Genomic DNA, 27,510 nt, shown 5'->3' on the forward strand with positions numbered 1-27,510 from the left:
TTCTAGGCATGTATAGTGCAGGTTGCAGTTTTTCATGTCATTCATAAACTAAACCCGGGGATAACTGTTCCTCGCCAATCAGTTGGAGCAGGCACTTGAAACATTTACGCTCGTTTTCGCTTTGCTCAGTTTTATCTTGTCCCACTCGTTCACGTGTCCCGATGCTTTTACGTCTAAACTTCCTTTTTGCAGCCGCTTGTGGCTTACTTCGCGTAAAACGACATCTTCTTAACCTCTTATTCACGAGGTCGACGAAATTAAAGTCAAGAAGATTAACGCATACGACGTTATGTTGCATCGAAGAAGAAACATATTAACTTTTAATCCTCTTTTTTCAGACTCAGTAATTATTTGATTCAACATGAACATACGTGATATTGAAGTCGTGGGTGCCACTATATGTACATAGATTTGTTCGGTCATGCGCGACACGCGAATCGCCAGTTGGTCAAAAATAAGCAAATTCGCTGATATGTAAACCAGTCCAACTTTACGCCCAGCCAGAGTCGCTTTGAGCAGTTAGAACGGTCTAAAGCGAAATTACGCGCGACTGTGCGAGACCCTAACTTAGACAAGATTCGAAACAAGACATATTTTTTATTGGCCCCTGTATAAGAAAATAAAATTGATACAGGATGGCTTTTCAAGATTTCTATTTGACTGTTCAGATTATTTATTGAAATTGATTAGTTATTTTCCACCCGCAGGTCGTTTAAAGCAGGCAAAAATGTTCCTAATTACATCATCAGCGTGCGTATCTTAAGAAAATGACTTACATTTCAATCAGAACGCGCGTGGAACATCAGCATGAAAAGTACTGCAAACTAATATACTCGCAGTTCTTGCCTTATGTGACCATTCAGTCCTGACCCTTTGCGCACAATCCACCTCATCTCTACAATGCGCGTGTTGAAGCGCAGGGCTTCTCTCTGGGCTACCTAAATTTTAAAAAATCTACACAAATCTTGAGAATTGTTTACTAATGCATAAGCTTTTTCTTTTTTTTTTGCTCGGCTGCCACTTCGCTTTTGCTTACTTATTTAGCTAGGCTATGCCTGTCTACCCATCACTACCAATCATTTGCTGTTACATTATTATAATGATTACACTTATAACTTATTTATTTTCCTTTTTTGTTACGATCCTGACGCGGCGACGGCGACGTAACCAATTTTTTTTTCAATTTTTCTAACGCTGCCAATCATCTACTACTGCATTATTATAATGATTACGTGTGTTAACTTCTTTATTTTCATTTTTTGTTACGACCTTGACGCCGTCACCGTGACATAAGCAGTCTTTTTTTTTTGTAGTGCTAGCAATCATCTACTATTACACTACTATAACGATTACATGTGTTAACTTCACCAATTACGCATTTATTTTGCAGACATAAGGTGTCGCAGGACGGACATATTTGGAGGGGTACTCGCCAAAGAATGCGGACTGCAGAAAGTGTAGGACTGCAGGAAAATAATGAAATGGAGAGAAATTTCTTAATGTATTTGTGACTTGAAGTGGGTGTGATGTAAACTGAGGCCAAAGCAACTTTCCCTCCCATGAATGTAACGTAGCTCATACAGACGTCTTCCTGCCATGCTGCGGTCCATGGTTCGAATTCCGACGAGAAGTATTTTTTCCTAATGCTACCAATGATCTACTATTACACTGTTATAACGATTACATGAGTTGACTCGACGAATTATGCATTCATTTTCCAGAGATAAGGCGTCGAGTGACGGACAGATTTTCTGGGGAACACGCCAAAGGGCGCTATAACGTAAAGATATTCCAAACTTCTCTATTACAATGCTGCAATCAGCCCTCCGCGATTGGTCAAAAACTTTTTTGCAGCACCCCCACTTTGCCTGTCTGTCACGCGGCGTCACGAAAATCGCGATAGCTCCCCATCTGATATGACTTGTACACACTGATTATGCATGATTCGACCGAACAAAAAAAATTGTTATTTCTGATTTGACACGTTTTCGCCATTAGACCTCGGCTATTGGTGAAAAGCTTTAGGGCTGCACCCACTTCACCTGCCTCTCACGCGACGTCACAAAACCGCGAAAACACAGTGCGTCAAAGTGACGTGCACGCGTTAAAGATGCATTAGTATGCCGAACGAAACAGTTTTTTTTCTGAATAGCTGCAGGCTGCCCCGTTCCGAAAGGAATAAAAGATGGCTGCCGCCTATCGCTCTGGCACTGGCTACTCGCACCTGCCAGAGAGCATGGGTTTATTTGCGTGCAATAAAACTTTCTTCGTGGACGTGTAACGTTTTCGAGCACTTTTGGTACGTTTACAACCTCGCTCTGCCAAGTATTCTCTTCTGAGGATCCGTTTTGGCGACATTCATAACATTCTGTTGCACGCCGCCGCTATTTTCGACCAGCCACTGCAGGCTAAGAAGGGAAAGTGAACCAATCGTAGACGCCGCACCTCCCTCTTCGTCCGGTTATCTTTCTTCAGTGCGCTGGCTCGGCCCCATTGAAACCCTCTCCACTTTAGCGTGCTCCTCGCGTCTTGTCAGCCAATTAGATAAGACAAGCCGCTCAGTGTAGGCAAGGTTATTCCTTTTGAAAGCAATGTGACCTACTATAAATTAAGAGGGCGTTTGATTGGGCTCTTGAGGAAACGCTGAGGGTCACCGCCTGATGCTTACGTCGGCGGTTACGCAAATTTGACGTCAGGAGATTGGAATAAAAACACATTGGAGTAGTTTAACGCTTTGGTGTAGGACTGCAGGAAACTTGAGTGCGCGCTCGCGCTCAAATGCTCCAGTCTGGATGTGTTGCGTGGAGCGGACCGACTTTATCCTGCACCAGCTTGACCGATGGAGAGTAGCCACATCCAACTTGCGCATCTTGAAGCGCTATAAATAGTCTGTCAAGGCATCTAACCAGGAGCGGCCAGGCGTGAGCGTGCGCTGGCAAGCGTGTGTGTGGTCTGGCCTTGAGTTTAGCTGAGTTCGAGGCCAGTTAAGCGTTCAAAATCAGTCGAAGTTAGAGAGACCCGACGGCTATAACAATAAGCAGAGTAGTCAAAGTTTAATTCCTACGCAGGCTGCCGCGGACGAGCGTGACTCGGCTTCTTCCGGAAGTACGTAATTCTTATCGAAACTAGAAAGCACATTTTCGCTTACTTCAGCCTGTTTATTAGAAGGCGTCAATAAATATATGCAGTAACAGTAGGAAGAAGCGCACTGATGCAAACACCCTTCTTGATTGACATCAGCTATTGCACAATAACAGCAGCGTATGAGAATCAGCTATATTACGAAATAAAGCGTCCGGAAAAGGGTGAGAAACAGGCTTCTGTTGAAAGGAGAGCGTCTGTGAAAAAGGTATCTCACTGATGCCATCAACGACGTGTGGGGGAGGGGCGAGTTACCCGACGCCTGGAAACTCGCCCACACGATCCTCATTCCAAAACCGGGCAAGGCACCTGGCGTCGATAAACTTCGCGCCATCTCGCTCACGGCCGAGCATGTTGCACTCAACCGAGTCGGCCGGTATCTCGAAGACCAAGACTCTTTCACACCACCGCATGATCGGCTTTCGACCCGGGCTCTCGACACAGGATACGATGCTTCTCCTGAAACACCAGATCATATAGATGCCGAGGCTACTTGCGGCACCCGCGCGATACTCGACCTCGACCTGGAGAAGTCGTTCGATAACATCGAGCAGTCGGCAATACTTAAGGAGATCGCGGACTTAGGGCTCGGGAACCGGTTCTACGGGTTCGCCCGCTCCTTCCTAACCCATCGCAAGGCCGTGCTCTGGCCGGAGACCTCACGTAGGAAGAAGTCGAGCTTGGACAGAGTGGCACTGCCCAGGGCTCCGTCCTCTCGCCGACGCTGTTCAACTTGGTGATGATCGGGCCCTCCGCACGCCCCTCGAAGCCAGAAGGCCTCAACCATACGGTATACGCGGACGATATCACCATCTGGTGCTCCGCGAGGTCGGACGGCTTTATTGAATCCGCTCTGCAGGTGGCAGTCGAATCGGCCGAGTCCTACCACAACCACACGGGCCTCAAGTGCCCCTCCGCCAAATCGGAGTTGCTGCTGTACTGTCCAAAACGACAAGGCAAAAGGCCCAAGGGGTGGAAACCCCCGACCGAGCGCAACATCACCGTCTGCACCAGAGACAGTCACCCCATTCCCAGGGTCGATTCCATCCGAGTCCTGGGAAAGATAATCGAGGCGTGCGGATCAAACATTCAAACGGTCCACAAGCTGACGAAAAAGACAACGCGACACGACTCGTACGCAGAGTGGGCAACCGTCACCACGGCCTCAAACAATACAATATTCTACGTCTCGTACACGCGTTCGTCCTATGTAACGTTACCTACCTCGCAGCAGTGCACAATTGGAGACAATCGGAGCTTGACAAGCTCAATACACTTATCCGGAAGGTAGTGAAGCGGGCCCTCGGGCTCCCTATCACCACGCCGACGCATCGACTCCTCGAGCTCGAGGTGCACGATACGCTCGAAGAGATCGCTGAGGCTCAGGAGGGAGCGCAGGTGATACGACTGACGACCACCAAGACGGGCCGCCACACATTGCGCGAGCTCGGCTACTTCCCACCGACCACCCAGGATCCACCGGAGTTTACGCCGGTTCCCCGCGAGCTCCGCGACCTGATCACGATCGCGCCCATTCCGCGAAACGTGCATCCGGAACACAATCGAGGCAGGCGCCTATAGCCCGGGCGACCGCCTTCCTCAAACACAAAGACAAGACGATGGATGGATGGATGTTGATGATGATCGTCCCCTTTGGAACCGAGCGGTGGGTTGCGCCAACAAGCTCTTGCTATTGTATTGCGTAATGTCCCACCTAGGTTAAAAAAGAAAAAAGAAAACAAACCCACGATGAATTCCCATAACCAAATTTTCTGACCCCCTATTGTGAACTTCATTTATGTAGGTCTCCATTTTTTGTCGTTTCCCTACTTTTCTCCCACCAGTCTTCCAATCGCCTCTTACTAACCTCTATTGCGGACATGTTTACTTTTCACCTACTCTCGCTTAACCAAAGGGCTTCAAGGAGGCCAGTGGTGCCTAAATCGACCGCTGGGCAGATGTCTTCACATTCTAATAAAACATGCTCCATCGTTTTCCTTGCTTTACCGCAGCAAGCACATGCTTCTTCTTCCTTCTTATATCTCGCTTTATAGGTACGTGTTTGAAGGAATCCTGATCTCGCTTCGAAAAGTAATGAGCTTCCCTGTGAGGTATCATAAATTGTTTCTTTCTTGATTTCGTGTTTTCCCCTTAAATAGGTACCCATGGCAGGTATCTTTTCCATTGCCGCCACCCATGAGATTATTTCAGCCTCTCTGACTTTCGGCTTGACATCCTTTGTTGCTGTGTTGCTCACCCTAAAGGCCGCATACTTTCTGGTAAGCTTCCTACTTCCTTTCCTCCACTGTGAATCAATGTCTTTCTTTTTTCTTTTTATGTTTTAACTACCTCAAAACTCTACTAGCCCATTTACTTTCTTTATATTCCTCAGTCGTTCTTCATACTGAATTTTACTGCGAGCTTCCCTCACTTCAAAACTAGTCCAGCCCATATCACCCTGCACAGCTTCATTTGTAGTCTTCCCGTGAGCGTCCAATGCGAGGCGACCCACTAACCTTTGGTTCATATCGAGTCCTGATTGTACCCCTGATTTAAAGCAAACAACCTCATTTCCAAAAGTAAGTCCTGGAACCATTACACCTTTCCACATACCTCGGAGGACCTCGTACCTATTGTATCCGCATAGCGCTCTGTGCTTCATTATGGCTGAATGTCTCTTCCCCTTTACTGTTATGGTTTTTTCCTGTATTTACATATATCTATTGCCTTCGTTTATCCATATACCAAGGTATTTATATTCTGTTACCCGAGGTATTTCCTGGCCCTGTATTGCCGCTGTCTGTTCACTGTTTTCATTGAATACCATAACACCTGATTTTCTAACGCTAAATTTTAAACCTATATTATCGCCTTCCTGTCCACAGATACTAGCCAGACGTTGCAAGTCACTTTGCTTGTTAGATACACTCTAAGAAGAAAAGGAGGAAATGGGGTATTGAGGTTACTCCTTTAGGGGAGGAACTGATCTGCCACAACCATTCCTCCCTTTAGGGGGTAAGTGCGAGGGGATGAACTGTTACTCCCCATGCCGTTACTCCTCCGAGGACTAACAGTTGCTCTTTTCCGATGCTCATCTAGGGAGTAACGGTCATTATTTCCGATGCTCCGCAAAGGTGGAATTAATGAAATTAGGCATTTATACCCTGATAAAAAAGATTACTGAGCTGAAAAAAAAAGAAAAAAAAAGTGCCCGAAAGCAGGATTCGAACTCACGTCCTCGCGCTCACAAGTCAGGTACTCTAACCACTGCACCACGGCAGATTTTTTTTTTTAATTACCGGCTTGGCAAAAGAAAATACAATGTGAGTATTACATGGCCATAAAAGACAACTAGTCAATACCGGATCAGTGGGGTGAGATAAGAACGATGTAGGCTAGTCACTTTGTCCAAAGCACTTAGCCAATCAGGAGGATTACTCTGTGCACAGAAAAATTCGCGTATATATAACACACTTTCAATGAAGTATTCATGTGCTGGGGTCTGAACAATGCGCTCATGCCTAATATCCATACGCGTTCGCCACACACTGTGCATGCACAGAAGCATTAACAGATCGACAGGCACTCCGTCTGGTTCCGAGCATATGGCAGGAAGCGTATCCCGAAAGCACTTAACGGCAATTCCTTTTTAAGGCTACGTTTTAGAATATCCCACAAGAACACTGCGTCATGACAGTCCAAAAAGATATGCTCAATCGTCTCCGGTTTTTTGCATATAAAGCAATTCACAGACCAAGGTACAAAAATGCCTTTGCTTTGCAGCCACGGTTTCACTGGGAGAGTGCCTGTATGTAGTTGAAAAAAGAAAGATTTAACAGAAGCTCTTACCGGCATTCGTTTAACTCTCCTAAGAACATCTCGTTCTGAACCTAAAACAAATACTGTACGATACAACGGTACAGGCAAGAATACATCAACAAGATCTTTGTACAACTTCTTACTAGTAACAGCAGCCAGATATTCACTAGAAAATCTTGCTTTTAGTATTCGGAAAGACGCGACCACTTCACGCAAAAAAGCACTTAAAGGCATTGGCCCCGTATACATGGACGACACTACATAATCAGGCAAAGAATCGCGCAGTCTAGCTTGAGTCATTGTTCTCAGAAAAGCATCCTTTTGGTCACGCAAAAAAAGAAACCTGCTTACAATCTGTTTGAGGAACAGATGTGACAACCCCAGCCCCCCATCCAACACTCTATGGAACAGATTACTACGACTTGTACGTTCCCATGTTGAGGCCCAAATAAACATCGCAAATACTCTATGCAGCTTTTGCACAGACATCCTCGTCAGACATAACGCTTGCATCACATAAAAGATTTTAGCGACTAAAAACAAATTACACACGGTGGCTCTTGCAAACATTGAAAAATTATGCCCTCCCCATTTGCCGGTCTGGGTTTTCATTCGCACTACTTCATTGTCCCAATATTCTTTGCTACCTCGATAATGTTCGAGGGGGACACCTAGGTAGGTGCCTGGAGTTACCGCCCATTGCATGCTACAAAAAGTCTCAGGCTTGTATTGCCAATTTCCATGCCAAAAACCAAGACACTTGTTCCAGTTAATAGCACTTCCACTTGCAGTACAAAATTTTACAGCCTCTTGTACAACTGCTTTAACACTGTCATGGTCCGTACAAAACACTGCTACATCATCAGCATATGCTAAAACTCGAACTTCAGCTTTATGAAAAGTGTAACCCTGGATGTTTGGGCTCTTCAGCAGCCGCAAACAAAAGGGCTCGAGGTAGAGAGCGAAAAGCAGGGGGGATAAAGGGCAGTCCTGTCTCACAGACGACTGCACAGGAATACCATCACTTAACTGACTATTAATTATCAGCTTCGCTATACAACCATTGTACATCATTTTAACACCTTCTGTAATAACAGTTCCAACATTGATATGGTCTAGGATCGAGAACGGCAGATTGGTTGACGAGACCGGAAATTTCGACAGGTTAAGCATTCGAACGCAGGTGCGGCAATATAAAAGCAACTCGGCATTTTGTGTATGCTGTGCGGGGAGAGTGTAACGTTGAGCGTACTTGCAACCATAAGCGAGTGCAGAAAGAAATCTGCCCGAGTATTCTTAGGGTGATTTAGGCTGAGGCACTACGCGATGTAAACGTGTAGCGAGCTCAAATGGGGCACGTAAGACGACAGAGACGGACAATTTCTCTGTTGCTTAATGTGTCCCGTTTGAGCTACACATCGCTTCAGCTAAGTTCGTAATCTCCTTGGAACGGAAGGAACTTAGGTACCATTGACCAGCGAAATCTGGCAGTCTATCAATGACTTGCGCGTTTAATGTGTATCGCTCACTTATGGTGTGCGTACGAAGGGCATGGCTCCTCACATTCCAGCTTTAAATTTAAAACGCAATTTTCTCACAAAGAGGTAAAGTGCTACTTTGCATGTAGTTCAATAGACAGTGCACGAACTTCGAACTAGTCACGATTTATAGACAATACCGTTTTTGCCGCATCACTCCACGACAGGGACGAAAACAGCGGAGCGCATGGGGAGTAACTGTTGTCTTTCGTCCTCCCGTTGCTCTCTTACCGACCAGGGACTAAACACTTACTCTCCAAAATTTGCACACGGCACGCACATTCATGCAGTTACTCCCTTGAGGGACGAAAGCGCCCTTTTTAGGACGAACTGCCCAGTTGCTCCCGTTTTCCCCGGGATTCTTCTTAGAGTGTAGCAACACAATGTCGTCCGCATAAAATAAACCTGGAAGCTTCTGCTCTACTACATTACCCGCCTGTCTGCATGAGAGATTAAACCCGATATTACTTCCTTCTAGCACCCTCTCTATCCTCACCATATACATCATAAACAGCAGCGGGGATAAAGGGCACCCCTGCCTCAGTCCCTTGTCGATATCAACTTTCTCCTCGCTTCTCATCCCTTGCCATTCAACGCAAACGGCATTTTCTAGGCAAATCTCTCTCAAAAGCTGTAGACAATCGTCGCCTAAGCCTTCCTCTTCCAGAATATCCCACAATATGTTGCGGTCTATGTTGTCCTGCACTCCTGCAATGTCTAAAAACGCCACATATAACGGTCTGCTTTCTACTCTCGATATTTCAGTACACTGAGTAAGAACAAATAAGTTATCATCCAAACGCCTACCTATTCTGAAGCCATTCTGAAGTTCTCCCAAAATGTCATTATTCTCTGCCCATGCTTGCAGCTTTAATTTGATTACCTGCATTGCTAGCCTGTATATTACCGATGTAATGATCAACGGTCTATACGAGTGAATTCTATCTTTCTACCCCTTACCTTTATAAATTAAATTCATTCTACTTTGTCGCCAACTGCCTGGTATTCTATCTTTTAAAGTTTTTCCACTGCTTTCACCAGAGCTTCCTTACTTTTTGGCCGTAGTTCATTAATCAGCTTAACGGGAACCTCGTCTAGCCCTGTGGCTGTGCGCTCAGAAATTTTCTCTTCGGCTTTCTTCCAGATAAAATTTGTGAGCATCAGCTCCTTTTTCGTCTGGTTCTCTTTCATGCTCTTTTTTTCTTCAAATACAACCTCCTCATTGCCTTGGAAAGATTAGGCTGTTATTTTTCGGATGGAATTTATTGCCGCTTACCCTTCCAGTTTGTTTCCATCTTCGTCTAGGATATGTTGTTGTATTGTTGCTGACTTCCTGCCTAATAATTCCGTGCGGTTCCAAAATATTCTAGGTGCAGCTTTGTTTTTCTCACGTATTTTTGACAACCAACGTTCACTTTCACCTTTTATCTTTGCTTGCACCAGTATTTGAACCGTAGACTTTTTCTCCCGGTATATTTCCCATTTACTGGCCACTTCATCCTGCGACAACTGCGCCTTGTTTGCCTGCCTGTGATGTCGCGATGCTTTCTGTCGTTCGGCGATCGCTTGTCGTATCTCCCTGTTCCGCCAGCTTTTCGGTTTCTTTTTTTTCCTTTCCAACGAACATGTTGTTGCTCTTTCCGTATTTCCGTCGTTATTACACAAAGAAGCTCACTATATTCCCACTCGTTACTTGGCCATTTGCAAAGTTCCTCCTCGACTCTTGTGGCTATATTTATTTGCTCAGCGTTCAAATTTGGACTGGCCATATTGCACTCCTTGCTCTCTTTCCCTACTACATATCCCATTTTCAAGATGATGCGTTTATGGTCACTCCCTATGCGTCTATACCCTTCCTCGTCAATGACCATTTCTCTCAACTTATCATGAATTCTTTCTGTCATCAGACAGTAATTAATGGTCGATTGCCAGTTACTAACTTCCTACGTGATCTGTCCTTCACACTTACGCCCTGTATTCACGATAACGAGGTTATGTTGCTCACAAAGATCTAGCAATGAGTTCTCGTCGTTGTCAGTATAGCCATCTAGATCCTGTATCCTGTAGATCCTGTATTCATGTCACCTAATAGGATAATTTCGGCGTCCTTCCCAAAACCCTTAATATCAGCACTTATGCATTCCACTAACTCTTGATTCTTCTCTGTGCCGTTATATCCGGTCCACAAATACGTTACGCCCAGCCAAGATTTTGTTAGAAGTACCAGACTTTGGGCTCTCATACTTTAAAGCCCCTAAACTTCGTAAAGTAGTGCCACGCTTTGAAGAATGCCGCCTCCTCCTCGCGCGCTCTGGTCCAGGCCGACGCCGCGTCGCTATTGGCCTAATAGCATCACGTGGGCCCTCGCGCCATGCATCAGCGCCATTTTTGCGCGAGAAACGTCTACGAGTGTCGAGGAGCGCATGTTGGCGCCGTTGCTACGCTCGAGCAGTGTAGGCGGCGCCATGGTCGAGGAGGGAGCGCGAAAGAGAGGAAAAACGAGGAGGAGTGAAGGCGGAGGAGGAGAGTGTCGCCACTTTACGAAGTTTAAGGGGTTTTATCATACTTTGGCTCTCAGCGCACCTAGCGGAATCGGCGAAACGCACCAGCCTCCTAGATGGTCGCCGCACATCGCCGAATCTGGGAGACTATGATTTCATTTTAGTTTTTATTTCTTTCGCGTGTCACGTGTGTGTACGTTTCGGGGTCGCGTGTGTGTATGCTAAACGCCGCCACGGTACACACACGCGACCCCGAGGTGGCGGAGCAAGAGGCCATACCCCTGGCAATGCTCGACGAAGAGCGAGAGATATACAGCGACTCGCGACCGGCCATCAAAGCGTTCGAGAGAGGAGTCGTCTCCGACCAGGTGTTACGCGTCCTCCGCGGCGCTGATCCGAGCGCCCTCAAGCAGCACACCGTCATCTGGTTTTCCGCCCACCTGGGTCGGATCCCGGGCGCCCCGCCCAACCAAGACAGCCCACGACGCTGCGCGCGCGCTTACCAACAGCGCCGTAACCCACGGGCAACCGTGTGTCCACGAGTGGGAGGTGAACATGGACGCCCCAGTAACGTACAACGAAATCACTAAACACTTTTACCTGGGGCGATGTCTCTTTCCACCCCCGCACCCAAAGCTGAACAGGCCGAAGGCGCTAATGCTACGCTTGTCACAGACACATACCTATCCCCACCTGCCACGTTACACATCATCTACACGTCTACCCCGACGACGCGTGCCCCTCGCGCGGCGACACTGCAACACTGGCACACGTGCTCTGGGAGTGCAGAAACACTCCTCCGGACTCTACCTCGGACAAGTGGGAGAAGATCCTATGAAGCCTGCTCCTACAACACTAGCAATGGGCCGTCCAGCAGGCCCGCGCAGCGGCCGCCAGGTACTGCCTGTCTGTCGCTGCGTGGGAAACGCCCGCTGCGCGCTGACGCGCGTTCTGCAGGTCCTTTAATAAAGTATATCCAATCCAATTCGTGCTCCGCGTGCGAGCTGGACGCGCCGCGCACGAGTGCAAAATATGGCTGAGGTGTTCACAGCAGCGTATGCTATCTGCGGACTGTGTTTTTTCGCCAAGCCCGAGGGATGCTTCAGGACCCCTCTAAACCAACACAAATCGTTTGCCCTGCCTTGCATTCAGTAGTTTCGTTCGTGATGGTTCATACTCGCAGCGTATGCCACTTTAACGAAGACATGAAGCTCTGTTAATTACACTTTTTCATCCTTTAGCCGTCATTACACGCTGTACTTCGGAGCTGTAACGTGTCCCTTTAACAACACCAATCTCTATTGCAAAGTTCTCCCTCAGCGCCGCTTTTTCCTTCAGCGCTAGCACGCAAATGAGTGAACATAGGAGGGAAAGTCATCGAGATTATGCGCATTGTGGTCGTGCGTGCTGTACGTCCGCTGCCCAACGGCCGCATATAACTTCCCGTTAGGAACAATGTGAGATTGTCGCATTCTTGCCACACAGACCATGGTTCAAACTCCAGCGCAGGTGCATTGTTTTATTAGTAGTAGTCATGTAAACATACATAAGAGAGAGAGAAAATAGAAAATGCAAAGATGTCAACCGGAAGAGAAGCTTTTTTTTTTTTGCTACCGTGTATATATACTGAGGGAAGGGTACTGGGGAAGTAAACTATCGAACATGTTCTTTTATCGTTGTATGCAGCGCACACAAGCAGTCTCTCGGGACCGCGTTAGCCCGTCTCGACGACCGGCCGCTTTCGCAGCAGACAATCCTGGAGTGCCGTCATATACAGTCGTCCTGCCGGAAGTCGGTCAAGGCGGTATTGAAGTTTCTACGTTCGAGTGGCCTATTAGATAGACTTTGACACTCCCAGACGGTCCCCAGCCCTTCCCTTATTTATTTTTCGCGCATTTGCTTTCTTTCTCCACTATTCTTTCCGTCTTTATATAAACACCATACTTGCGGGAAAGAGAAATCGGTTGGCAATTGTTTCTTGAAAGAAACACCTCGTCCAACCTCTTGAAGAGGAAAGAAAAAAAAAGGGGGGGGACAAGCAAACATGCAGGAAATGCGAATTTCAAGTGCAGCTGTTTAGGGGTTTTATGGCAAATAATTTGATTCTGAAGGACAAGGTGCACTCTGCGGTGGCGCGAAATATCTGCTCGGGCAGCTCGTTTAGCAGCAGCGGCAGACAAAGCATCTACCGGTTGTGTCGCTCATTGTTCAGAAAGAAAGCGTGAACACGGGAATGGATGGCTCGTGCGGAGTGCATTCTTTTGCGGCGGCGGCGCCGCAGGCGAAGTAGAGCATGCGCAATGGGTCCGAAGGCCACGTCAGCGCTTTTTTTTTTTTTCGCGCTGGCCGCATACCTGGTCGTGCAGTGACTCCGCTTTCCCCTCGCCCTTTGTGCCATACGTTCTTCCGATTTCCGCTTCCTGGTTGCGCTGCGCCCTCCTCTCCGCTTTCCTCGTGTTTTTCATCCCCTGCTGCGCTCCGCGTTCACTTTCGTCTTCCCCTGTGTTCGTTCGCTCGGTTACGCCGACGCTCGCCGCAGCAAATGGCGCCTTAGAGCTGCGCTCTAAGATCTCAGACGCTTCGCCATGAGATTTTACACTCTGCGCGTTTCCGGCCATCAACAAACGCAACTTACCGTTCGTAATGAAACGCCGTAAATGGGTATCGCCAAAAAGAGTGCGAGGTCTTGCATTCTTCGACAAGCGCACGCTTGTCGCATGAATGACAGAATATCATCCACTTGACAAATATAAAACAGATGTCTATTCTGGCTGTCAAACTGCAAGCATTCTCGATCGCGACAAGAAGGTTTCCCTCTGCCTGACCACGAACCCGTCCTTCGCAGCCACGTGCAGCCTGCCCGAGGTGCCAAACGGCTCGTTCCGGGAGCTGACGACGGAACGGCCTCTGGATCCGGCGGAGCTGATCAGCCACGGCACCCTAGTGGAGCTGGTGTGCGGCCGGGGCTTCCAGGTTCAGGGGCAGCCGGAGCTGCGCTGCTGGCAGGGACAGTGGACGCCCGGCCTGCTCCCAGAGTGTTTGCCCGGTGCGTCCAAGCGCACGCTTGCCCGAACCTCTCACATGGTGCATCGTGCTCGTGTGCGCGCATGTCTGTCTGTCTGTCCGTCCGTCGGTCGGTCGGTCGGTCGGTCGGTCGGTCGGTCGGTCGGTCGGTCGGGCGGTCGGTCGGTCGGTCTTGAGCGAAATAGAAGCTTGTCTACCGCCGCTGGTAGAAAAATCGAAAAATAGTTCTTAGTGCACGGCCGATTCACCAGCACATTCAGAAGTCTCACGAGCTCCGAAACTGCCAATAAAATATCACAAAAAGCATATTTTCCTACGCAGTCATTTGGGAATATTAAATAGAGAGGAGTGCTTCATGTTCTGTTGAACTGTATTGTTTTTTTATAAATCTGGTGTTCTAGTGAGTGCCATATTTGTGACATTATTCTCTCTTATTGCGCATATTTGTTTCCTTTGCTAAGTGACAAGGAGTAGCGAATGCCGTCATAAAGGCGCCAACCTCTCCTATTAATCATTTCAATGAAAGTAATAGAGTGGAAGGGGGAGGAAGGAAAGGCACGGAGTTTAACTAGACTTTGTGTCACATAGCTATACGACTCAAAAGCCGGCACTAATGACTTGCACTATACAGGTCTTTTATTTTTAGATGTACCGAGTTTTTTAAAGATTGCCAATGGCAGACAGCACAATTCTAACCCTTGATCGATATTACTCGATGAGGTAGCCATTACTGCTACAAGAAATCAAAATGGTTAATTGAATAATTAACATAATTACGGTAATTAACATGTTAATTATTTACGTTACGCCACGTGTTTTAATCTACAAATTATAGCCTCTGAGTTCGCGCGGCCTCTCCACTTGGAATGAATTCTCTGGACAGCACCAGTTCCCAGATATTCATTTTCAAAGTGTCCGTCAAGATGCGTTGGTGTCCCAGTTGCTTTTGTGCTTCAATGCATAAAACAGCGGTTTCATAATTCCTTCGTGGAGACTACGGGGTTGCGGGTGATACGTGGTAATTAGTGGCTAATTGGCAAAATTGATTAATTAACGTTACCACGTTTAGTCTCAGCGGGCTCATTGTAATTGGGAAATTGAGGCGTGCTCTCACGTCACCCAGAAGCCTGCCGCCAGCGCGTTGCGTCTCTGTGCCCCTCGCTGTCGCAGCGCGCTGGCTGCTGGGTGACGTAAGCAGAACGTTGCCTCGAGGGGCCTTACGCTCGCTGTAGCCACCCAGTTTCGGTTTGGCGCGCTCTGACAGCCGAAATTCGTCGCGCCACAGTGCAGCGGGTAATCGCATTTTTCCAGATCCAAAAATTGATACGGCTTGTAGAAGATCTCGCTTCAATTTTCCAATTACGATACGCCCGCTGACACAACGCGAACTTAATTGAATAATTAGTTGATTAATTATTGTGTGTTAATCAGTGACTCGTTAACTAATTAACTCCGTCAGTGGTTGCGACCCTCGTGGTCGCAACCACTGACGGCATGTGTCCGGAGGAACCATGATTTTATTTCAAAACAGCTGTCCTTAAATATTCCCTAAAGCTTTCGTATACAGAAACACCCTCTATAAATATGCACTGTGTATGTCGACCGAGCTTGGCGATAGCTTTAAACCTTGGCCATAGACAAATGGTAACATTGCATTGATCAGACCCAGTGCTTATTAATTGTCACACTTCATTTCGTCTTGCGCCTAAAAAGAAAAAAAAGTCGGTATTTATTTTAAACTAGATATACTGTGTTCAGTCACCAGACTAGCCTTCTAAGGGGAAAAATATAAAACTCTATTCTTGAAAGCCTATAGCTCTAGAAAGTTGCGAGGTCGTGTGTCAGACAAGAACAGACTTTCGAATGTTGTGCTTCAGCAGCGCGGATACATCGCGAGTAAACCAGCCTGCCAGCGCACGGCGTGATCTGTCTAGACAAACAGAGCCGAGGCGGAAGCCTAAATTATGTAAACGAACATCGTCTGTGCAAGAGCACACGTGAAAAATGTACTTGTGTCGAAACGTTGTTCTGCGTTACGCGAATAAGCAAGTGGCAAGGATATTGTCAAGCGCAAGGAGAAGAGACAAATAGCAAATAAGCTTGAAAAAATTAATTAGATTCTGTAGAAACGCTGTCGGGCATTATATCTAGAGTGTGCCATGGTGACTGCCCTGTCCGCCTGGGAGGAACGGCGAAGTAATTTTGCTGGAAGCAAAGAAAGAAATTGCGCTTTCGCGCGCATCACTGGACGGACCGCAGACACCCCCCTCTTATCTCATTGGCTCTCCCCCCGCACCATTTTTCATCCTTCTTTCTTTCTTTCTTTCTTTCTTTCTTTCTTTCTTTCTTTGTACTAGCGTTGACGATGTCCGTTGTTGATGTTAGCGCACGCAATCGTCCATGTCCTTATCTCTGTTGGAGGCGCAGAAATGTATTCTTTTTATTGTTTTGCAAAACAAACGTTCTATCATTACTATTCCATCTTTGCTTGGGACTGACACTGATGAGAAGAAAGCATCGCGCCGGTGTAACTTTAACGAAAAGGCTTCTATGGTCTCATTATATACCAAATCGTTAGGTTTGCATTGATATTCCATCAGGGAACAAAAAGTACCGGTGTTCAAAAATCAGGCCCCTATAACGTAAAACTATTCCATTCGGCTTCCATTCCAATCTCCTGACGTCAAATTTGCGTAACCGCCAACACAAGCATCGGGCGGTGACCCGCAGCGTTGTCTGAACAGCCCAATCAAATGTCCTCTTAGTTTATGGGAGGTCACTTTTTATTTGCTTTAAAAACGGATAACATTGCCACTATTGAGCGGTTTTTCATATCTAATTGGCTGACAACAGGCGAGAACCACGCTCAAGTGGAGAAGGTTTTGATGGGACCGAGCCAGCGCAGTGAAAATAGATAACCGGATGAAGAGCGGGGTGCCAGCATATGCAATTGGTCTGCTTCCCTTTTCTTAGCTTGCGGTGGCTGGTCGAAAATTGCGGCGGTGTGTAACGGAAGGCTACAAATGTCACTAAAACTGATCCTCAGCACGGAAGAGTTGGCAGAGTTATGTCGTATACGTGCCGAAAGGGCTCGATAACGTTATACCAACACGCAAAAAGTTTTATTATATGGAAATAAATACATGCTTTCCGGCAGGGGCGAGTAGCCAGCGCCTGAGCGATCACCGGGGAGCTATCTTCTATTCCTTTTGGAGCGGCGCAGTCTCCTTCTACTTAGAAAAAAGTTCAGGTTTGTTCGGCATATTAATATATTTAATGCATACACGTCACTTAGACGCGGTGAGTTTTCGCGGTTTTGTGACGTCGCGTGGGCGCAGCCTGAAAACCTTTGACCATTAAAAAGGGCTAATGGCAAAAAAGCGTCGAATTAGAAATAATTATTTGTCTTTTGTTTGGTCTAGCAAGCATAATCAGTGTGTACACGTCATATCAGATGGACAGCTATAGCTGTTTTCGTGACGTCGAGTGACAGAGAGGCGAAGTGGGAGTGGACCGGAAAATTTTTAACCAATCGTGAAGGGCTGATTGCAGAATGAGAATAGAAAAGTCTGGAATAGCTTTACGTTATAGGCGCCCTCAATCCATGTTTCAGTTCGCTTCATACGTACAGTTGCACGAGCCGCCTCCCCCCCTCCCCCCCCCCCCAAGCTATACCGAGCTCTAAATGAAGCCGCCGTCAAAGAATTCGTTTTTTACACCGAAGCTGTATATTGCTCACGTCCGGGGTTTCGTGACGTCTGTGTGCGGAAACTAGCATCATGTTGGCCGATCCTGGTGACAGTGCAGAAAGGGTCCAAGCTCAATGGCACATACCCCTGTGGGCTCGGGGACCTGTAGCGCGTCCTTGAACTACCCTTGTCACACCTGGGACCCAAAGAGGTCCCAGGCACAAGGGTAAGAGCAGATGTTTTTGAAAAGAAAATGTTTTGTAGAACATTTTCAAAAAGGACCGTTAAAAAATTCGCCGCGCCAACCACACGAACTCGCTCGTGCCACTGCTCGCGCGTTCGTCGTCGTCGGCCCCGTTGTGCAAAAAGTGCAAAAAACTATCATCATCAGCAATGGCTCGAGCGCCGTCGCCTTTTTCCACAGCTGGCTCCGTTGTCGCTCATCATTCCAGCGTAGAATTTCACTTTCCTGTCGTCGTAATGGGGAGGCCGCGTTTACGAGGGTACGAGCCATTGCCTAAGGGGGTATGAGCCGTTCATTGTCTTGCGTGGCGGGCACATTTAACAGCAAAGATGATATGACAATGTTTGTCCGTACCTATGTCGTCACGATGACCACAGATCACGACAATAAATATGCCAGCACATTTGTTCAAAGTTCTGTGTCACCTCTGTGTCGTGCGCTAAACAACTTCGCTGGTCATCCACCTTCACAGAGTGGAACGGCTCATGAATTTTTTTTTCTCTCTCTCTTCGCTTTTATTGAGGCCATGAACAACGACGCAAGAACAAAAAAAAATAAAGAAGTTCCATCGGGATTTGTACCTCTTTCTTACCTCCTACTCAAACGCAATCGTATCTTTAATCTTGTTAACCAAAGTGCACCCTCTTCTGCGGTGCGCGCATACGTTAAAAAAAAATGAATGAATGATCGTTCCGGGAAAAAAAAAATGTTTGCTTTTCGCACTTTTTTTTCTTTTTTTCCTGCCGCCCAGCTCTCTCTCTCTCTCTCTCTCTCTCTCTCTCTCTCTCTCTCTCTCTCGCCGCTTCCGTTAGTGCGCTCGCACAGCCCGCGGGCTGGCTCGGGGCTGTTTGGCATAAGAAAGCCCCCGCGTCGCGAGCGCTGCTGGTTTCGTTCCGCGCGAGGTATATGGCTCAAGAAGACCCACAGACGTCCTTCGTCGCGAACGGCAAACAGCACGAGCTGTTTGACATAGACCGGGCTGCAGCTCCCAGAAAGAGCGCGAGGGAGCTCTTTGTTTGCACAGCGGTGACAACAGCCCTGTGGCCACCGGAAGATGGCAGACGTCATTCGTCGTTTTTACTTTTTCTCTTTCGATCTTCCACTCGCTGGCGCAGACCCGTCGGTATCATTTATTTTCTTCTTGATCTACAATTCTGCAGATTTTAGGAGGACGGAGGAGGAAAAAAAAGCGAGAGACGAAAATAACAGGCGACGGGATGATATTAAAGAAGTGCGACAGGCCCAGTAGCGAGCTCTGGTGTCTGCGAATGGAAGGCGGCTGTTTGCAGAAGGGGGCGCGCGGAAAGACCCAGCGCGAGCATCTGAGACGCCAATACCAAGGAGGCGCACGCCATAATTAGGTCGGTCAGGTCACTGCCGGAAATGTTCCGCAGCGTCCAGGGCGTGCGTTATATGCGCCATATTTCCGTCGTTATAGGGAAGCACGACGTCGCCAGAGGCGATCAAATGCGCGGTTTTACCTTTTGATAAAGGTACCCAGAGGGAAGATCAAATACGCTATATGCACTGCGCAATATAAATGATTCCTAAATAGACGTGACCTGCATTAGTGCATATAATCTGTCATAACATCGCTTAAGCATTCAATAACAGTTCTGAGCACAAATTCCGGAGGACCAGCGTTCCGACGCAGTGCACAGAAAATGATGACGCACACGTTGCGCTATGTCTGTCGCTCAGTACAAAACGTGTGTCGCTCTTTGCACTTCGTCTGAGCGCCGGTCCTCCAGAATTTGAACTATACGCTGCACCAGTAGGCTCAAGTTTGTACCTTACTGAAGCTCTTAATCTAAATTCTTAATCTAAGCGTAATCTAAATTACGTGCCCATTTCTGAGCCGTGTGCTTTTAAAATTGGGATTGAAAGACTTCGATAACGCTAAGCTAGCTCATTAATTCGTCCCAGGGTATTGAGTACCATTAAACCGAGACGTTGAAAACAGGGGCGGAACCTTGGCGGTCGGAAATTGGAATAATGGGCGAGCACGGCGTGTGCGTGTGTGTGTATGTATGTATGTGGGTGCGTGCACACATATACACATAGTTCGGTGCTCAACAGTGACGGAGAAGAAAGGAAAAATTATGTGGTTTCACGCGCCAATACCGCGATCTTATTATGAAGCGCGCTGTACTGGGGGAGTCCGGATTCGTTTTCGCCACCTGGCGTTTACCATCCCACAGGCGCTCCCGCATTTCGCCCTCATGGAAACGCGACCGGCGGGGCCGGGATTCGATCCCGCGCCATCAGGCTTAGCAGAGCAACGCCAAAGCCACTACGCCACCATGGCGGGTGATGTACAGATAGGAAGGGAGGTTAACCAGAGGCATACACCTGGTTGGCTACTCAGCAAGGGATAAATGTGTAAGGGGCAGAATAAGAGAGGAGCACACATGCCGTAAACCACGTATGCAATGCAGTGGTAGCAATGGTTCAGAGTGTAAACAATAGCGGTTCCTCGTCGATAAAGTTTGCGAGTTTTCCCTTGATAACAAGACATCTACTGATGTGCGGCTATGGCCGCACATCACTTGTAAATAATGTTCCTTGTTCAATTTTGAATTATTTACAGCCTCTATATATTAGTATTGATGGATGAATTCGTGATAATGACTACATAGTCTAACATTCGTAAAATATAAGATTTATGTGCAAGTCGCAAACAGTGAGCGTAGATACCTTCACTACGGTGGAAAAATACCTTACAGTGTTGCTCACTAAAATAGAATGATTCAATGTGCTAACGACAGGCCACATGTTACCTCAACCACTAAGAACAACAAAAAGCCTTCAAAGCGCTCTCTCAGCGAATCCATGCCAGATGAAGAAAAGTGTTCTACCGATAATTACCATGGTGGCTGAAAGATTTCAGCTACAAATTTCCCTCCAGTAATATTCTATAGGACCACGCCAGGAATGGTTGCTCTCCTTCCTATACTGGCCAGAGCGAGCCTTGTGGGTCCAGGAAGTCACGCGGAGTGCGAAGAACGTCCACATGGTGACGCTGCTGGCATCTCGCTCTCTTGAGTTGCCAGTGCCAATGTACAGGGCGCTAGACTCTTCCGGCAAATACCTCATGAGTTCTGAAGCGCTCCTAACAGCTTAAGTTTAGCATGAAGCCCTGACTAATCTTTTTTATTATTATAGTTACCCGCGTTAGGACACTTTTTCGCCATAATGTAGAAAAGACTATTGACGTTATGCCGACGTGGCTACCAACGAGTTGTTTCCCCAAAGAGTCAATATCTCTGCACACGTTCACACCGCTTACGTCGCGCACACAACCGAGGACGGTCGGTTATGATAATTAGCCACTAATGTCCATATTTATACATTACGTGCCGTGGAGTGCACCTTGACACATCTAAGTTCCAACGAAGCCTCACATTTTGTAGTCGCCCGTTTTCTGCCCCATAATTGAAAGCGAATTCGTTATGATATAGGCGTTTTCTCACAGTCCTTGCAGCCTGCTTGTTATTTTCAGTGTCGTGCTCTTTTCTACGCTCTAGCGGCTGGTGCTAGCTTCCCCACTGCTCCTCGTAAACCGCGCTCGGCAAGCTCGCCGCTAAAGCGTCATTTGCAATGTGCTGCAGAGCCGTGCGAGCTGCCAGCGCTGCGGGGCGGCCGCTACCTGGGTGGCTACCGGGCGGGCCTCACCATATCGCCGGGCTCGTCGGTCGAGTACGCCTGCGACGAACCGCACCTTCGCCAATGGCCGCCGTCACCGCTGCGCTGCCGCATGGGCCGACTGCAGCCGGCGCCGCCGACTTGCCTACCGCCGCCGCAGACGCCCTCGGCACCCGTCTCCGGCCTCGGAGCAGGTGAAGCTGCTCACCTCGCGCTATATAGTGCAATGCCACAACACAGGGACGCGGCTTAGAAAAGGATACTCTGGATCTCAGGCGGCTGTTTTGTGAGGAAGGAAAAACTAATTTGCATCTTACTGCTCACCGCTCCCTTGTTTCTTATTACATCGAAGCTATAATAAAATATTTTTTATCGGCGAGGCAGTGAGCAAAAATTTCTGGACAAGAAAATGCACGCTGCTTCAGATAAGACTCATTTTACGTAAGCGCGCCTCATAAATGGCAGGTCGCAAGCGCTTCCCTATTATTGCAGTCACAGAGATGACAACGGGTCGGCAGCCAAGGCATCGGGTAATTGCGAAACATGGAACAAAAATTTTGTGAAGCTGGAGTCAAATTTTTGAACGTCATCATCTGGACGCACTGGCTGTCCGTAGCTTTTTGTCACTATAGCCATATTAACATGAATGCGAAAATAGCACATCGGATTATATATGTATAGTGGATGAACTTGCGTTCGACGGTGGCCGAAACAATATTTGGCGCCTCGTTTTAGCGAGCAGGTCTGGCGTGTAAATGCAGGAGGTCAAAAGCGAGACGTCGCGCTTTCGCTTTCTCCGCCTTTCATCCCACCCACTCAATCTACAGGACTAACTGTTGGGCTAGATGGTGTGATATAATGACTGGAAAACTAAGCGCGAATAAATTACACCAAGATAAATGAAACAGACGAGGACACTCGCTTGTCCTCGTCTGTTCCATGTGCCTTTGTGTATAATTTATTCGCGCTAAGTTTCCTAGACAACACTCAAGCTACCACCACCTGCAGCATTAAGGCACATCGCTTCGTTTACATGAGTGCGACGCACAGAAATGGCGATGAGCTGCTGTCTGTAAACAAGGCTACTATTCATCATTGACCGGCGTGTCTGGTATCATCTCGTTCTCTACGACTATCGACAGGCGCCCATTATTAAGAATAGTTCTCACCTAATGCGGATGGCTTTATTAACTGGCGCTTTGAGGTCATGTTTACTATTCACAAAGCATTTTATATGAAAGTGCGTTTCGAAAAAACGGGCGCCCACCAATCATGAATTATGATGGTGCGAAAGAGCCGATTAGTGGAAAACGAAAGAGAACTTTTGTGAACCCGTGGCTTCTGGCCATCACAGGAGGGTGCTCTTAAAATGGCCAGCGAATGGTGTCGCGCGCGCGTTCCGTCCCTCAGCACCCGAGGAGGCGCCGCAGCCGGAGTCGGCGCCCGTGGCGGTGGTGGAGGAGGCTCAGGGGTCGACAGCGTCCCCGGGGCCCCCCGGTGGAGGTGACGCCGTCCCGCGTCGAGCAACGTCACCGCCGCCTTCGGACCGGCCCTGCAGCGCCCCGGAGCGACTGCACAATGCGCTCGCTTTCCGGTCCTCGTCGCCGTCGAGGTCCGAGGAGGACGGCGGGGAGGACTCCAGGGGCCTGCTGCAGTTCCCGCATGGCACCGAAGTGGTCTTCCGCTGCATCGACAGCGCCGGCGGCGGCGAGAGGAGCACCTGGAAGCTCCTGTGTGAGGACGGCAGCTGGCTGGGTCGCCCCGAGAAGTGCGGTTAGCGGACATGTTTTTCTCGTTTTGAACGACGTGACTGCTGAGAGGTTTAGGCTCTATGTTTCTTTGTCACATAATGGTCTTGGGACGGAAACTTCTGTCAGACACCAGTAAGCGACTACATCGGCAGTGAAGCTGCATGCATGGGACAATTGTACAAGGGACATTTGCTAGAGAAGATGATCTGACGTCTTAGCATTAGCCTGTCCTTAGCCAGTCCTTAGCCGCTCTTCCCTTCTTTCACGAAAAATTTGGTGGAGCTTCTTGTATATCCCGTGAGAAAGTAAGCACTTAGATGTTGACATCCTTCTTGAGAGAAGATTGCTTTTGTGAGCTGTTTCGGTGTCCCTCTCGGTCTGGCTGCTCTGTCGCTGCAAGCGCTTTGCCTCTCGCTCTGCTTTTCGTACTCCCGAAGCTACCGCACAAGGCAAACGCCTTCACTAGGAATCCCGCGCTGGGCATAAAGATTCCGTGGGTGTAAACTCACAACATTTCTCGTTCATGACTGATCTTTACATCGGCCGGCCGCCGTCGCTACTGATATATCCGACAACGTCATTGGCTGGCGGCTGCTTTTAAGAACTGTTCTATAGCGTAATAACTTTTTTTTTCTAATACGACCTGGTGCCTATCGCGATTATGGTGAGTTGGCAAGAGCACATCGTGCCAGTAAAATGCTTTTATCAGTCTTGTATTGCGAAAGTGTCATGTCCACAAACTTACGGACAGGCTCCTCTGATCCTTAGTACGACGATAATGTAGATGAGCACAGTACTACACCTTGATGGCACTGTTCCAAAGTCAAAGTGACGGCATGCTTTGAGACATGGATGCATTCTTTGCGCACCACTCCGTCGCTAAAAGTTTTAGCACAATGCGACGTGCAACCCCCTCCTCGTTCTCTCCATATGTCTGTCCCTTTTCGTGACTTTTCATTTCTTTGCACTATTTAAAGAATATAATATCTCAGATGACATATACGAAAAGAGGGAAATCAGACATGGTCGGCCAAACGAATGCCAGATTTTCTACCTCATACAAGAAGGGAGCGTTGTTTAAGAAAAAGGGTGAAGAAAGAAGAAAATAAATTCGTTAGTTGTACTTACGAGCTTATATAAATGTGAAGGCTTAGTACCGTAAATACTATCATATCTCAGGTATGTCATGCGCCCGTGTGCACACTTGGAAAAATTCTTATCTCAGCGACGGTAAATTGCACTATACATCAACATTTTAGCCAAATAAAAAACTCAATTCTGACAAAAAAAAAAGTTGCAGTATCACTCATAATGCGAAGCAGTGACGCGATAGCTGGCGAAATATTATACTCCGTAAGTCTTGCGCTCTTTCGTCTGTTATCCTGCTAGAAATCAGGCACATTTGCTGGTCCATACCACGATTTGCAGCAAGATCTTGCGCTGTCCGACCGCTTTTCTCGAGTTAGCTACATCTGCGTACAGTTTATACGTCTAGATGTTGAGTTGCCTTTTTTTTTTACTTTAGCGCTCCCTGAGCGCCATATCGGTTAACACAGCGCATGGAATACATCCACGACTCATCTTAGGCCGCGGCGTTGCTCAGTGCTGCGTCCATTGCGCGCTCTGCATCAAAGTGCGTTCTGGTCGCGCAGAGGACGGAGCCCAGCAGCTGTCGGTGCCCAAGGAAGAGCGGCGCAATCGGTCCTGCGTGTTCCGCAACACGGAACCCAATCTAGAGGCCTTCCAGGGCGACCGACGCATCACGGACGACACGCTCCACTTTCCGCCGGGCTCCGAGCTCGTCTTCCGCTGCAAGGACATCGGCAAGTACAGCCTGGTGGGCAGCGTGCGCCGACGCTGCGTGTACGGCGACTGGGACGGCGTCAAGCCCTCCTGCTTCGGACTCTCCCAGGAGAACGACTACGCGCGTGAGTGTCTTGCTACAGGATGTCGACGTTACCAGAGCACAGGGGGCCCGCGTATACGTACTGCAGCGTAAAAAGAGATGAAGTAGTTGGAAGAAAAGGAAGTTCGAAACGATGCGCAAAGAATCGAACCATATACGCCGTGTCGTGTCCCAGCTATCATGCATCAAGCTTTAAAATACACAAAGCCTCCTATGCGGATAAAGCCATGTCGTCAGCGTGCAGCAAACTGAAGAGTGGTTCCAGTATTTTTTGTATTGTCCAAAATTAATAACTTTTTTACGAATAGGAACCTAACTTACTAATTATTGCAATTATGTACGCTTTATAGTACATTCGAAAACCAATTTCAGTTGTTTGAGGCACGCTCCTTCTTGCGTGAATCCTTCTTTCTTCTTAGCCTGTGAAATATTTAAAACAAATTTACCGACAACTACGATACTCTATATAGTGCAAAATTTTAGCGCAGCTGTATGCACGTTTTTATTTCGCGATATATTGTCTGGCGCGAACAATATTTCTTGTGCGGCACGTTGCAAACGGAGCGATGTGTGGCGCGACTGCCTCGCTAAACTGGAGATCGCGCAAGCTAGCACGTGGGTGACGCGTGGGCGCGATTCACAGCAGCCGCCGCAGGCAGACCACCGCGCACGCAGTGCTTTGTTTCCATAAAGACGACGCGCGCTACTCAGGCGCCATCGTAGCCGCAGGCGCGAGTAAGAGCGGCCGCGAGAGAGAAAATCTGGGGGCTTTTGCGCCTTAAATATATGACTCTGCCTAGGCACTATGGAGGAGGTTTCTTAGCGCGTGATGTATGCGTTTGTCCCCTAGACATGCCGGCATTGCCGAGTGGAGTCGAGTTTACTACGCTCCGACGCTGGCTGCCCGCGCGGTGAGGCCGTGGGCACGGACGCCCCATTTGGTGATCGCTCTGTCTGAAGGGGGAAGGTTCTGACTGGTGTTGTATAAGTAGCGGGTCGCTTTTTTCGTCGCGACGATAGGTTGGATTTTTTGCAAGCACTGCTCCAGGAGGGCACATGTAAGCGTCAAACTGAGGCCTCAGGAGAGCACCTGAGGGTATAATAAAGCAGGCGGCGCAGGATCTCCAGGGCACCCAAGGAGTAGCGGTGGGTTCGAAGCTGGAAGCGGGGTGGCCCGTGGGTTTGGGCCGCGTAGGCCGAAGCGTGCCAGGAGTTGTTCGCATAAAAATTGGCTGCCCGCTGTAGCGGACAGCCGATCTTATACATCCCTGGCACGCGCAGGCCTCGGCGAGCTCCAACCCACGGACGAAACCGGGTTCTAGCTTTGGTGTCCCCGTTGCCGCTTTCGTGTCCTGGAGGTGCCGCCAATAATGCGAAATAATGACACATTGTTACAATTAGTAAAAAACACGGGTGAATAAAAATCGTTACTTCCAGCCATGAATTTGTGACGCTAAGTTCAGCACTACCAAGCCCCGCGACTTCTGCAACACCAGTCAGAACTTAGCCTCTGAAGGTACGTCGGACCGACTTTATCGCGCCTGCGGCGCTAGTGCCGAGTCAGTCATGCCGGATTAAACCTTTCTTGCTTCTTAAGGCGCTCTACCTTAAAAAATACATCACTTGTTTTTCTGGGGAAGCAGTAGGGGCCGTAGTAGAGGCCAAGCAGTCGTCAAATCGGGCGTCAGTGCCCGCTGCTTCACCTATTTTACCGCGCCGGCAGCCAGCGTCCGAGCGCAAACAAGCTCGACCCACTCCGCAAAGCCGGCACGCCTAGGGACAAACGCCTACAAGAAACCTCCTCCGTAATGCCTAGTCATCTATTCAAGGAGCAAAAGCCCCCAATTTTCTCTCTCGAGCCTGCTCTTCTCGCGCCTGCGCACAAACGGCTGGCGATCCGTCAAATGAACGTCTCGTCTGAAAACCGGTTCGGAGCCAGTAGCGAGGCGTAGGGATGGCAGAACAAGTGAACGCGCCCGCGCAAGGCGCGGCGAATCCCCAAATCCCCACAAAGTCGACCTCGTGCCCTGCTTCTACGCCACAGCCGTGCTGCTCTCAAAGATGATGCAAAGCACCTAAACGTGCTCCGTGTCTAACCCAGCGGTCACACTGCTCTGACAAGGCGTTTATCTTTGTATGGCGGCGGAGTTCCTGCTGGCGGCGAGTCTGGCGTCTGAGCGCACGACGGTTCGTTACAGCGGTAAGCACAGCGCCAAGGCCAAATTATCAAAAACCGTAGCGCAAGCTATCAA

General features: G+C 48.3%; 1 protein-coding gene across 1 annotated transcript in view; it reads left to right on the plus strand.

The window, feature by feature from the left end:
* The window catches only part of LOC142580004 (sushi, von Willebrand factor type A, EGF and pentraxin domain-containing protein 1-like), a 916,641-nt gene that overhangs the window by 839,771 nt on the left and 49,360 nt on the right, over window positions 1–27,510 (plus strand). Inside the window, exons 12-15 of the mRNA XM_075690723.1 lie at window positions 13,845–14,045; window positions 21,568–21,795; window positions 23,012–23,374; window positions 25,005–25,280. Coding sequence (XP_075546838.1) covers window positions 13,845–14,045; window positions 21,568–21,795; window positions 23,012–23,374; window positions 25,005–25,280 — 1,068 coding nt within the window. The remainder of the gene's footprint in view (window positions 1–13,844; window positions 14,046–21,567; window positions 21,796–23,011; window positions 23,375–25,004; window positions 25,281–27,510) is intronic.

The sequence above is a fragment of the Dermacentor variabilis genome, chromosome 1 (assembly GCF_050947875.1).
Source record: "Dermacentor variabilis isolate Ectoservices chromosome 1, ASM5094787v1, whole genome shotgun sequence".
Taxonomy (NCBI): Eukaryota; Metazoa; Arthropoda; class Arachnida; order Ixodida; family Ixodidae; genus Dermacentor; species Dermacentor variabilis.